The sequence below is a fragment of the Balaenoptera physalus genome (genome assembly GCF_965194825.1).
Source record: "Balaenoptera physalus genome assembly, chromosome: 20".
NCBI lineage: Eukaryota > Metazoa > Chordata > Mammalia > Artiodactyla > Balaenopteridae > Balaenoptera > Balaenoptera physalus.
In genome coordinates, this window is record NC_138901.1 from 22,093,718 (window position 1) to 22,106,144 (window position 12,427).

At 48.5% G+C, this 12,427-nt stretch overlaps 1 protein-coding gene across 4 annotated transcripts in view; it reads right to left on the bottom strand.

Annotated features, from left to right (window-relative positions):
- MPP2 (MAGUK p55 scaffold protein 2) overlaps positions 1–12,427 on the bottom strand; it is a 40,766-nt gene that overhangs the window by 6,480 nt on the left and 21,859 nt on the right. For 2 of the 4 annotated variants that reach the window (XM_082440793.1, XM_082440796.1), the window contains exon 12: positions 8,841–11,375. The exons of the other annotated variants lie outside the window; for them this stretch is intronic. In XM_082440793.1, coding sequence (XP_082296919.1) covers positions 11,199–11,375 — 177 coding nt within the window. In that variant the 3' untranslated portion in view covers positions 8,841–11,198. Of the gene's footprint in view, positions 1–8,840; positions 11,376–12,427 lie in introns of those variants that run through there. 4 annotated transcript variants of the gene reach the window in all.

Consider the following 12,427-nt stretch of genomic DNA (forward strand, 5'->3'; position numbering starts at 1 on the left):
CCAGAGCTTTTGGGGGACCAGGAGTGGTCAGCTGGGTCAACCCAGTCCCACTCCTTGCCCGATTTCAGACCATGTGCCTGCTAAAGAGATCTATGTCTTTTGTGAAGCAGAGCTCTCTCCAAGGCAGCCTAGGATTGGCATCCACTGGATTCCAAGTTTCCATGGATTTATTAGATACTCAAGCATCCTTCATAGACCCTGGCACACTGTCCTAGCTCCCAGTGCTGCCACAGTGCTGGCCCAGCGCCACCCTCCTGGCTAGGGGAAGAAGTCTACTCCCTCGCCAGCTGCCACTCTGCAGTCCCCCATCTTGATACACCTTGGTTTTATATTTGTACACCCACATCTTCAGCTCTGTGATCTTGTGTACCTATGAGAGGCCCTTGAACAAAAGAATTGCAAGAAGCCGCTGCTCACCCATCCCAAGAGCAAGGGTTTCCAGCCTGGGAACTTGCTGAGAGGTAAAAATTAGGGGAACATCAGCATTGCTAAAGTTCTGTTTTGCCAAATTGGGATATTAGCTATAATAATAAACTACCCTTTATCCTCCCATTAGTTTCTTTTAAAGAAATATTTTAACACCAAAGAGAGTGTCGATGGGAAAATGAATGTTTTAAGATAGTCCTTCCCTAATCGACCCCTAGACAAAGAATTGGATGTTATGATCCTAATCCACTGAGGCCTATTGAAGAGAGATTTTCTACAATCTTTTGGTTACAAAAGGGGAAGAGTGGGGGAGGCATAAATTAGGAGTTTGGGATTAACAGATATGCACTACTACATAGAAAAGAGATAAACAAGGACCTACCATATAGCACAGGGAGCTATATTCAGTATCTTGTAATAACCTAGAATGGAAAAGATACTGAAAAAGAATATATATACATATATATGTGTGTGTGTGTGTGTGTGTGTGTGTGTGTGTGTGTGTGTGTGTGTGTGTGTGTGTGTGTTTCATAGAGACCCTTTACCAGGTTGAGAAATTTCCCTTCTAGTCCTAGTTTACTGAGCTTTTTTAAATCAGAAATTGATGTTGATTTTATCAATGATTTTTCAACAACTATTGAGATAATTATATGTTTTTTCTTTTTTAGTCTGCAAATATGACTCTATTCTTTGATTTTCTAACATTAAGCCAACCTGGGGTTAACTTGACTTGGTCATTACTAGTATGTAGTTTTCTTTTCTTGTTAAGTTCTCTGCCTGGTTTTGGTATCAGGGTAAGCTGAGAAGTGATCCCTCCTCTTCAATTTTCTGGAAGAGTTTGTGTAGAATTGGTAATATTTCTTTTTCATATGTTTGGTAGACTTTGTCAGTGAAGGCATCTGGGCCTAGAATTTTCTTTGTAGGAAGGTACAAACTAGACATTATTGTTAATTGCTATTTTACACAGACAATATTTACTTAGATTCTTACATTTCAGATTTTCTTTCTAAAAAATCATGTTAGTGGTAAACTGTCAGTTTTTATCTGAAAATCTCTACTTCATCAAAATTCTTGAAAGAGTTTTGCTGGGTATACAACTCTAGGTTTACGGCCATTCTCTCTCAGCATTTTGGAAATACTATTGTTTTGTCTTCTAGCTATAAGTGTTGTTGAGAAGTCTGCTGTCAGACTGAGTGATGTGATCTTTTTTCTCAGACTGCTTTCTACTTATACAGGTGTTCTGCAGTTTTACTCCTGACCATGAGTAAATTTTTCTTGTTTGGTGTAAATCCTTACATCTGTGGATTCATGCCTTTCATCAGTTCTGGAAAATTCTCTTCAAATATTTATCTATACTCCATTCTTTTTAATGTCTCCATTGACCAGGATAAAATTTTTTTAGACCTTATCTTTATAACTGCCATATGTCTTACCCTCTCTTTCATAGTTCCCTTCTCCTTATCTCTGTTCTTCATTCTATATAATTTCTTCAGCTCTATCTTCTAGTTTAGTACTTCTTAAACTTGAAAATGCCTATTAATTACCAAGGAATCTTGTTAAACTGCAAATCTGATGCAGTAGTTCTGGATGGGGCCTGAGAGCTGCATTTCTAACAAGCTCCCAGGCTGATGATGCTGCTAATCCAAGGACCATACTTAGGGGAGCAACTTTCTGGTTCATTCATCTCTTTTCAGTTGTGTTTGATTTGCTGTTAACTCCCTCCAATTAGTTTTTGTTTTAATCATTGTATTTTTATTTCTTTAAGTTCTGGATGGTTCTCCTTCAAAACTAACTGTCCATTCTAGTGTCTTGTTGCTTGTTAATTTTTGTAATGCCATCTTTTATTTCATTAAACATTTACACGCACATGGTTAGTTTACATTTTGTGCCTAATATCAGAAGTCCTTGGACATATAAATATGTTGTTGTTTATGTTGACTATTGCTCATGGTGGTCTGTTTCTCTGAATTTTGTGATCTCTTGTTGTGAGCTCATGTTTGGATGAATCTATGGAAAATCTGGGGGCTGAAATTGAGGATACCTTCCTCCAGAAATGATTTGCATTTGCTTCTGTCAGGACGGGTCCAGGATAAAGATACCAACTTGGGACCAGGTCCCTAGCTTACCAGAATCTCAGGTTATCTTACCTTGACCCTGGCTTTATGTTTAACTTACCAAATAAGATGCTAATATTGGCATTTGCCTTTAGGACAACTCCACCTTTCCTGTCCACTCACCATGCCTAAGAGGGCTGTTTTCTTTTGTTTTGTGACCTCTTTGAGATTTCCCTTCCCACAAGCCCAGCAATGCAATAAAAAATGTTTCACATAGGATCTCATTGTTTAAGAGCACGAGGTACCTTGTTCACTCTGTCTGCACTAAAACCCTGACTCTCATTTTCCAGGCACCATGTAAGGCCCTTAGATTTTTATGTAACTCTAGGGAAGGGAAGAAGCCCTCCAAAACAGGATTGAGATATCATTTCTTTCCACTCTGGTGAGCAGGGACTCAGGGAAAGATTTTATTCAAGTTAGAAAAATAATGGGGTGTTTCTTACACCGGCATGTGATGAAATAAAATTCACAGTCACCACATCAGAATAAAGGGTAATCCTTAAAATTAGATATATTCAGCTTAATTATAAACTATCCTCTTGTACTTAATTTTCTCACTTGCTACAGATGAAATGGTCCACAGACCAACACCTGGGTACCAATACTACACAGTATAAAGGCAGGTTTATGAGAAACTGCAGAGAGAGGAAGATCTGTTTCTGGAAGGAAAACCAAGCCCTGAAAAAAATGGGTGGAAACAGCCTTAAACACTTAGATTTTGTGAAACTGTCAGGCACTGTGCCAAGACTTGCAAACATGAAATAAGAGAGGATACAAATATAAACATCCAGATGCTGCACTTTCTCCTCCTTAGGTGGGGATGGTGGTCAGAGGTGCACACTCATGCCTCACACCTGGCACATCTGGTTCCCACAGTGCACTGTGGCTCCAGCATGGCCTTTTTCGAGGCTATTTGGCTGCTCCCATGAGCTGGACTCCCACCAAGGAAAGATGTCCTTGGTTAAGTGGGTTCAATGAACTCTCTTAATCATCAGCTCCATCTTCTGGCAACTCTCCATACACTCTTCCTCAGGCTCGGTCTCACTTCCCAATAGCTTTTCTCCTTGATTCCTTAGCCTAAAATAATTTTCTAACTCACTCATGCCAAGAGTCCTGAAAATGTCTATCAATCTGTTATTCAGAACGATTACAGTCATTATTGAAATTAACAAGTAGATCGAAACATCCCTCTAGTTGACAGGACCCCTCCCAGGTGTGGGGCTGTAGCTGGGAGTGTTTGTGTGTGTGTTTAAAGTTTGTCTAATTTGGGCCAAATTTATCTTTATCCTTTTGTGTTGTCCCAGAAAGCTCATACTTTAAGTTGTTTCTAGATCCTTCATCATGAATTTATGCTGACGTTTGACTAAGCTAGTGGTGATAAAGAGAATGAAACCTCTGTTCCTAACCGGTTTCAGGGTTCAAAACTTACACACACAGGGTCCACTTCCTCCATGTAAAATGACATAACACTGCATCTTATAAAGCCCTTTCCTGTTCAGAAATTCAGAGGCCATTGCCCAACTCATAAATTTTTAAGGGAAGAAAATGTCAACAGATGTCAGCTGATGTCAGTATTCATTTGTTCAAAGAAATGGTTTTTGGTTTATATAATTGTACTAAGCCTTGTGCCAAAGGACAAGAAAGCTTGGCCTCTGCCCTCTAGGAACTCCTGGTTATGGAGGGCAGGGAGCCACATAAACAATGACCACAGTGTCCCGAGGGGGTCCATGGGGTTCTTGGAGAGTCACATAGAAAGTGAACAGCAGGCACGTGCGACTGTGGATTTGGGTCTTGGAAAATCTCTAAGAAGCCCATCCAGGTGGAGATATGTCTCATGAGCAGTTGAAAATAGGGTTTGGGAGTCTTAATGTGTACAAGGTAATAGACGCTGTGGACGTCACTGGCCCAGGAGTCCATGTAGCAGAGAAGAAACAAGAGCTAAAGGCAGCATAACATTTCAGAGGTTGGCTTATTATATTCTCGTTTCCTCCCAGTCTTATGTCCCTCTTTGGAGAACACAGCTTTATTTTCTGCATTAAGTACAGTATATGAGGACACACCTTAGCCCCCCAGTAGGCAAAAATAGGGGCAGTATTCTAATCCGGCAAGTCTGAGTATCTTAAGTCTGGCCCTAAGCCAAGGTAGCATGACAAACTAAGGGGAGGGATGTTCCCTTACTAACTTGGAAACTTGTAAACGGAAGGTAGTGGGGAATTAGGTGATCTGTGCCTTAAGCAAAATCCCCACGACCACCACCTCTCCTCACACATGTGCACACACACTCATAGCCAGGATTCTGGAGTAGAAAAATTCAATATCAAAAATATTACCAAAATACCAATTCCTTTTCAGTGTGCAACAAGCATTTATTCATCCACTTAGCAAACATCCCCATATGTTTGAGAATTCGTTCCGGCATCAGCACCTCTTGGAAATGCTTTTTGATGCTCCCACGGACGGACTGAGGAGCCATTTCTTGGTGCTGCCGTAACAGCTTCTCATTACAGAGTCCTGATCAGGACCCTCTTCCTATCTGCTCCCGTAGAGTCTGGGCCTCTGGATGTAGGGACCCCGCCTTGTTCAAAGGTGTTCAGTAGATAATTGTTGAATGAATACAGTAGTCCCCGCTTATCGGCGCTTTCAGTTACCCACAGGCAACCGCTGTCCAAAAATATTCAATGGAAAACTCCAGAAATAAACAACTTATAAGTTTCCAATTGCGTGCCATTTTTTTAAAAAATAAATTTATTTATTTATTTATTTTTGGCTGAGTTGGGTCTTCATTACTGTGCCCGTGTTTTCTTTAGTTGTGGCGAGCGGGGGGCTGCTCTTCGTTGCGGTGCGCGGGCTCTAGGCACACGGGCTTCAGTAGTTGTGGCACACGGGCTTAGTTGCTCCTTGGCATGTGGGATCTTCCCGGACCAGGGCTCGAACCCGTGTCCCCTGCATTGGCAGGCAGATTCTTAACCGCTGCGCCACCAGGGAAGTCCCCAAATTGCGTGCCATTTTGAGTAGAGTGATGAAACCTCTCACCGCCCCACTCTGTCCTGCTCAGGACACGCATCATTCCTTTGTCCAGCGTATTTCACCTGATAGTCACTTAGTAGCCCTCTAAGTTAGATCGACTGTCTTGCTACCACAGCGCTTTGTGTTCAAGTAACTTTTATTTTACTCAAAATCGCCCCAAAGCACCAGAGAAGTGATGCTGGCAATTCGGATCTGCCACAGAGAAGCCGTAACGTGCTTCCTTTAAGGGAAAAGGTGAAAGTGCTCAACTTCAAGAGGAACAAAAGGGAATTCCCTGGTGGTCCAATGGTTAGAACTCCGAGCTTTCGCTGCGGAGAGCCCCGTTCCATCCCTCGTCAGGGAACTAAGATCCCACAAGCCACACGGCCAAAAAACAAACAAAAAAAAAAAAAAAAAAAAGGAAAGAAAAAAATCGAACGGTGTAAGAACAAATCTATCCAGGAGACTGTGAAGAAGGAAAAAACTTTGTGCCAGCTTTGCTGTCACACCTCAAACTGCAACAGTTACAGCCACAGGGACTTCCCTGGTGGTGCGGTGGTTGAGAATCGGCCTGCCAATGCAGGGGACGCGGGTTCGAGCTCTGGTCTGATCCCACATGCCGCAGAGCAAATAAGTCAGTGCGCCACGACTACTGAGCCTGTGCTCTAGAGCCCGAGAGCCACAACTACTGAGCCCGCGTGCCACAACTACTGAGGCCCTCGCTCCTGGAGCTGGTGCTCCGCAACAAGAGAAGCCACGACAATGAGAAGCCCGCGCACCGCAACGAACAGTAACCCCCGCTCACCACAACTAGAGAAAGCCCGTGTGCAGCAACGAAGACCCAACGCAGCCAAAAATATAAATAAATAAATAAATTTATTTTAAAAATAATAAATAAAAAAAATAGAGTAATTGGAAACTTTCCTTACTAGATAGTAAAACAGAAGTTTCTAAAGAATTAAAACTCTGATCATGGTAATTAGGCTAGATAAACAGATCAATGGAACAAGCTAGATGGCCTTCTTTACCAGCTGGCATGGCCTGCACTTGTCTCTCCCAGAACTCTGTGGTCCCCACCAAACCCAGCCCGGAGGGAGCCGGGGCAGTGAGCTTAAGTCTAAAGGTGATGCCCTCAACCCCCTGGGTCTCTTGAGGAGCTGAATCTGGGGATGGCAAGGGAGCCCACACGATCCCTCGTGGTTCCCTTTCTTAGCCCATGTTTCTCCTCCAACAGTGCCTCCTTCCCCAAGCACAATCAATTTCTAATCAATCCCCCTCCATTTCTAATTTCTAATCAATCCCCCTCCATCTCTGGAAGGCAGCATGGCAGGGAAGCCTGGCTGGGAGCCAAGAGTCCAAGAGCCTGGTTCCAGCTCTGCCAACAACTTTCTGTGTGACACTGAACAAAGCCCTTGCCCCTCGAGGCCAATCTTCCCAACTATAGTGTGATAAGAATCCTTTCTGCCCTACTAACCACATGCTACTGTGCCAAGAAGGAAAAAGGATTTAAAAAAAAAAAACTGGCAGAATTCCTTGTAGAAATTTAACTGTCTTTATTAGGAAAAACTGATGCTAGTTTGGGACTAAAAGGAAATTCCCCCCACCGCAAAGTTATGTCCAAAATAGATGGGCAGTGGTTGGCAAACTTGGCTACACATTAGAATCATCTGGGGAGCTTTTATTTATTTATTTATTTATTTATTTTTATTTATTTATTTATTTATTTATTTAATGTGGTTTTTTTCAATTTTTTTTTTTCAATTTTCTTTTGGTTGCGTTGGGTCTCCGTTGCTGCACATGGGATTTCTCTTGTTGCAGTGAGCTGGGCTGCTCTTGGTTGCGGTGCTTGGGCTTCTCTTTGCGGTGGCTTCTCTTGTTGCAGAGCACGGGCGTGGGCTTCAGTAGTTGTGGCACATGGGCTCAGTAGTTGTGGCTTGCGGGCTCTAGAGCGTAGGCTCAGTAGTTGTGGCGCACAGGCTTTGTTGGTCCACGGCATGTGGGATCTTCCCGGACCAGGGCTCAAACCCGTGTCCTGGTTAGATCCTGTTTCCTCTTCTGGAGCACCAAGAAAGACTACATTTCCCAGCTTCACTTGCAGTAATCCAGGGCCCAGTGACTAGGGAGACTGGATCCCTGAATCACTGCAAGGAGTGCCACCCAATCTCCATCAGTTGTGTTGTGAGAAAGAAATGAATAATAAAGTTGTTCAGTTGCTGAGATGTTACTCACTTGTTCAGCTGCTAAGCTGTTAGCCTTTCCTGAACTTCGGATTTAATTGCTCTGGATTGGGGTCCAGACAATTGTATTTTTTAACCCCACAGGCAATTTTAATGTGAGACCAGGGTTGAGAACCACTGGATTAGGACAGAATTACAAGTGTGGAGTTGCTACGTATAGTAAAGAAATATTGAGTTTCCGGGGGTACCCCAGGAGATGGGGAGAAAGTTGTCCAGAAATGAGAGAAAAAAGCAGGAGAGGGCCTAGAAACATGGAGGGAAGCAGGGGGACCCAAGAAGAAAAAGTTGGCCAGGAAAACATTCTATGTGCTGGGAATGGTCAAGGGACATTTCAGCATTGGGGTGTTTAATATTCAGGTCTAAATTCTCATCAGGGCTGTCAGGTGGGTGATATAAACCCCTATGGCCGCCTCCAAATCACCAGTCAAGTTAGCCCCACACTCGTCCCTGTGTGGACGGATGCTTGGGGGGAAGTCAAAGGAAGGGGGCCAGTTCCACACCTGGTCATCACAGGGAGAAGGGAACAGCCAAAGCCCCCTCTTGAGAATCCTCAGTGAGCATTCTGGGCTCCCCTGAGGAACTCAGGTGGGAAGGAAGGCTGACCCCTCAACCACACACCCATAGTGACATCGGGGTGACATTTCAACCAGCTCTCTATGGCTCTTGTTGTTAAGCACCTAGAATCAATCCTAGCATTAGCCCTGCGAGAGGCCATGACACTTTACAGAGGATGAACTTGAGGCCCAGAGAAGCAGAGGAACCTGCCTAAGGCCACACAGCAAGTTCCAGGTGAAGCTGGGTGGATGAGCCATGGGGTCCCTGAGTCCCCTGGCCCCCATGATGCTCACAGACTCCTCGATATAAGCATTTAGCAGGAGCATCTTCTGGGGGTGGGGAGTGTGGAGTGGTGAGACAGGAATTTTCAGAAGACATCACAGAACGCAAGACATGTCACTCCAGCTTCCATTCCAGAATCATCTATGCTGTGCTCCCCACTCTCAACCTTCCCCAAAGCCCTCCACCCGACCCCAGTGAAAGACAAACAGAGCCCAGAAGCTTTGCTTTCACATTTAATCAAAGAAAAAGAAAACCAATCAGAGAGAAAGCTCAAGAACTGGATGGCTGAGAGAGGGGACGGGGGAAGGACAGCTGGGCTGGGACTGAGTGTGGACAGGGGGGCAGGGCCCTATTATCCTGAGGTTCCTCAATACAAGCGTCCACAGTGGGAAGAGGGAGGATGGAGCCCGAGGGCTAACGCGGTGGGCACACACACCCATTCCAACCCAGTACGGGTCCCCGGAGTACGGCTAAGGCAGGGGAGGTAGAATGCTGTTCAGAGAGGAATAGAGATGGGAAAGGAGGGGCCCAACCCACAGGCATCACCAGAGGTGAAGGTGCCAGAACAGTAACTGGAGCTTCACCCTGAAGGGCCATGCGCCAACCCTTCAGCAAGGTGCCCAGCCCCACCTCCCATCAAAGAGGATGGTCTTCTAATCAGAGCGCTTTGGAGGTTAACCAAGGGGGAGGGGGTAGCTGCCTCTATTCCCCAGTCTCCCGGGTGAGGTGGGGACGAACAAAGCACCCCATGGCCCTGGGCCAGCGCGAGAACACCTCATTTTCCTCCCACTCCCAGTCCCCTTGGGTTGAGGGTGAGGGTGAAGCAAGGGAGAGCTGAATTGAGGATAAATTAAAAGAACACTGACTAAAGGGAAAAGAGGAACATAAAGTTGACTGCATAGTGGATGCAGAGCTATGCAAATGAGATGGAAGTAGACTTGACCTTTACATCTCATTTGCATATCCTAGGCAAATGCAAATGAGATCCCTAATATAATAAATATATTTCTGACTTTGTAATAAATATTCTGTTTCTTCTCCCTCCCCTTCCCTAGGAAATGGGCACACAGTGGCTCAGGGGCCAGCTTGGCTGACACTGCAGCGAAGACTGATTAGACAGAAGAACTGGGGAGCACAAAGGCTGGGGGGGCGGTCATGGGGGGGTCCCCTACAAGGACAGGTTCACCCCGGGAAGGGTCACAGAGAAGGATGAGGGATGAGATGTCCGGGAAAGTCAAGGACAGCATACTTTTTAAAAAAGGGATTCTCCTATTTTACACAGTTGCCCTCCTCAAGGACTGGAGGGTGGCATTGAGGGTCGGGGGACAACAGGAGAGCGGAGGAAGACATCTGGGGAGGGCCGAGCCTCTGGAATCTGGGAAAAGGGTCTCATAAGAAATGGGGGGCTGATGGGGAGCCCAAAAACGGGGCCCCAAAGAGTGACCTCCAAAGCACAACAACCCTTTGCTTCCCCTCTCCAAAAACTAAGCCTGACACACACTCCAGTGGCAGAAACACAGACCAGGCACCGCAGCCTGCGGAACCGTAAGCTGTGGAGACTACAGTGTGGATGGCTCCCCCTGGAGTTGTGCGGGGAGTCTGCTGGGGCGCAAACGTCCTCCAAGGCCATTCCCCGTGGCCCAGCCCTCCCCTTTCCTCAGCGCCCAGGCCGCCCTCATGTGAGTGGGCAGCTGGACCCGGCCACAGAGACCAAAATGGACAATGATCACGGACAGGGAGCCCAGACGCGCCCCCACCACGGGCCACAGGGGGCCGGGGGCTCTCCCGTCAGGCTCCTCGTCACAGGGCTCGGCCTCCAGCCCACCCCTGCCTGGGCTGAGCCCGCAGCCCCCTGCCGCCCTTGCCCTGCGGGGAGCAGAGCTGGCCTGTCAGGGGCACATTGGAGAAGTCTGCGGAGAGACTTGGGCAGTGAAAAGCTGTGCATGAGGGAAGGACAGGGAGCCGCCCCGTTCCGAGGGGCAGAGAACTCCCTGGCGGCGGCAGCTGGCTGGTGCCTCAGCTCCTCCAGCCTTCGGGATGGCGCCAGGCTGGCGCCGCCGCCTGGGCTTGCCTAGCCGCCGGGGGGCCGCGTACCCCCCTGGCCACAGGGAACCAGCCTAAGGCCTGCCCCTAGGCTGCAGGGGCGAGAAGTAGGAGCAGCCCAGGAGTGGGGTCAGGGTGGCCAGTCCAGAGGAGAAAAAGTGACTGGCGAGAGGGGTGGGGACAGTGTACCTACTGACCACGTGGTCCCAAAGCAGCTTTTCTCTTCTCTGGACTGAGCATTATGGAGGCGATTCCGACACTGCGGGGCACGGCTTGGCCCTCAGCGAGGGACATCTGGTGGCCAGTGAACGTCGGGAGTGGGTAGCACCTGGGCACAGAGGTGCCCCACGAACACCCACCTCCCTGGCAGTGCACGCCTCCTGCGCTGAAGCCAGACTCGGGGCCATGATCCAGGGATAGAGCCAGAGTGCCGGGAACGGGAGCTGAGGATCATGGCTGGGGCTCACGGTTGGGAAGGGGACGGATTCAGGGTTCTGGGTCACAACCCAGAGGGCCGAGGTCCAGGAGAACAGGCTCAGTACACCCAGCTGACGGGCACCCACTGGGGCTCCGTGCGCAGCTTCTCCAAGGCGGCCTGGAGTTCATGGAAGGTCCTCTCCAGGTTGCTATTGACCAGACTGAGGTCGAAGTAATGCCCGTAGCCCCTCTGGATGCGGCTGCTCTCCTCCACTGTCCGTCTCAGGTCCGCCTCCTGCCAGCACAAGGGGACCTCCCGCCCATCAGTATCCCCCTGGCACCCCCAGCGTCAGGGGGACCCACAGCCTGCCCCATCTAGCCCCCTCCCCAAAGCCCAAAGTACCAACCATGGCAGGCACAGACCCCCTGGCTGGGGAGGCAGTAGCCCCTCCCTGCCTGCCCCAAGGCAGCTCTCCTGTAACCGTGGACAGACAGATGGGTGGTGGGAAGGGAGGAAGGAAATAACCTTTAGGAAGTGCCAAGCACTGCACTAAACACTTGGCAACTAGCGCAATCTTCACTACAGCTCTGCAAGCAGCACTAATTATTCTCATTTACAACAGAGAAAATTGACGTACAAAGAGGCCACACAGCCAGTCAATGGCTGAACGGGGTCTGCCTGACTCCAAAGCCAATGCTCCCTTCAGTCTGACTAGGTCCCCTTACCTAGACAGCCTGAAAGGCAATTGCCACGCCTGGTCCTAGGGCCACCCACAAGGGCCCAAGGCAACCCCGTCTCCAGACCCAGCCCAAGCTGGACCGGCAAGGATGGGAAGGGAACTTGAATACTGACTTACATAAGCCGAGGCAGAAGCTCTAGGACTGACCCAGCTGTGTCCCAGGGGCTCCAGTAGGCCCTGTTTGTGGCCAGAGCAGGCTGCAGCAGTGGGGAACCCAGCCCGGACCTTTCTCCTGGGTCTGAGCAGCTGACCGGGGCCTGAGAGCTGCAGTATCATAAGTGGCCAGCAGAGGGACCCCTGAGTTCAGAGCTCTGCAAACCCTACACCTGCTGGGGAAGGCTGTTCCAAGGGGTCCCTGGGGGGAGAGGGGTGCCCTGGAGTCCTGCAACACCTGCCTTGAAGCCTCTCCTCCCTGCACTGCCTCCCCCCTGATGCTAACTGGCCCCTCCAGGCAGCCTTCCAGCCTCCGGCCTCCTCCCTCCCTTCAGCTTTACCCCCAGCTGTAAACAGCCCACCTCTGCCCACAGATCTCCCACCGGCTCCCCTGGAGCCCTGTTCCCACAGAGTGGACCAAGCAGGGGGCCTGGCAGAAGCTCCCGTGCCCCGG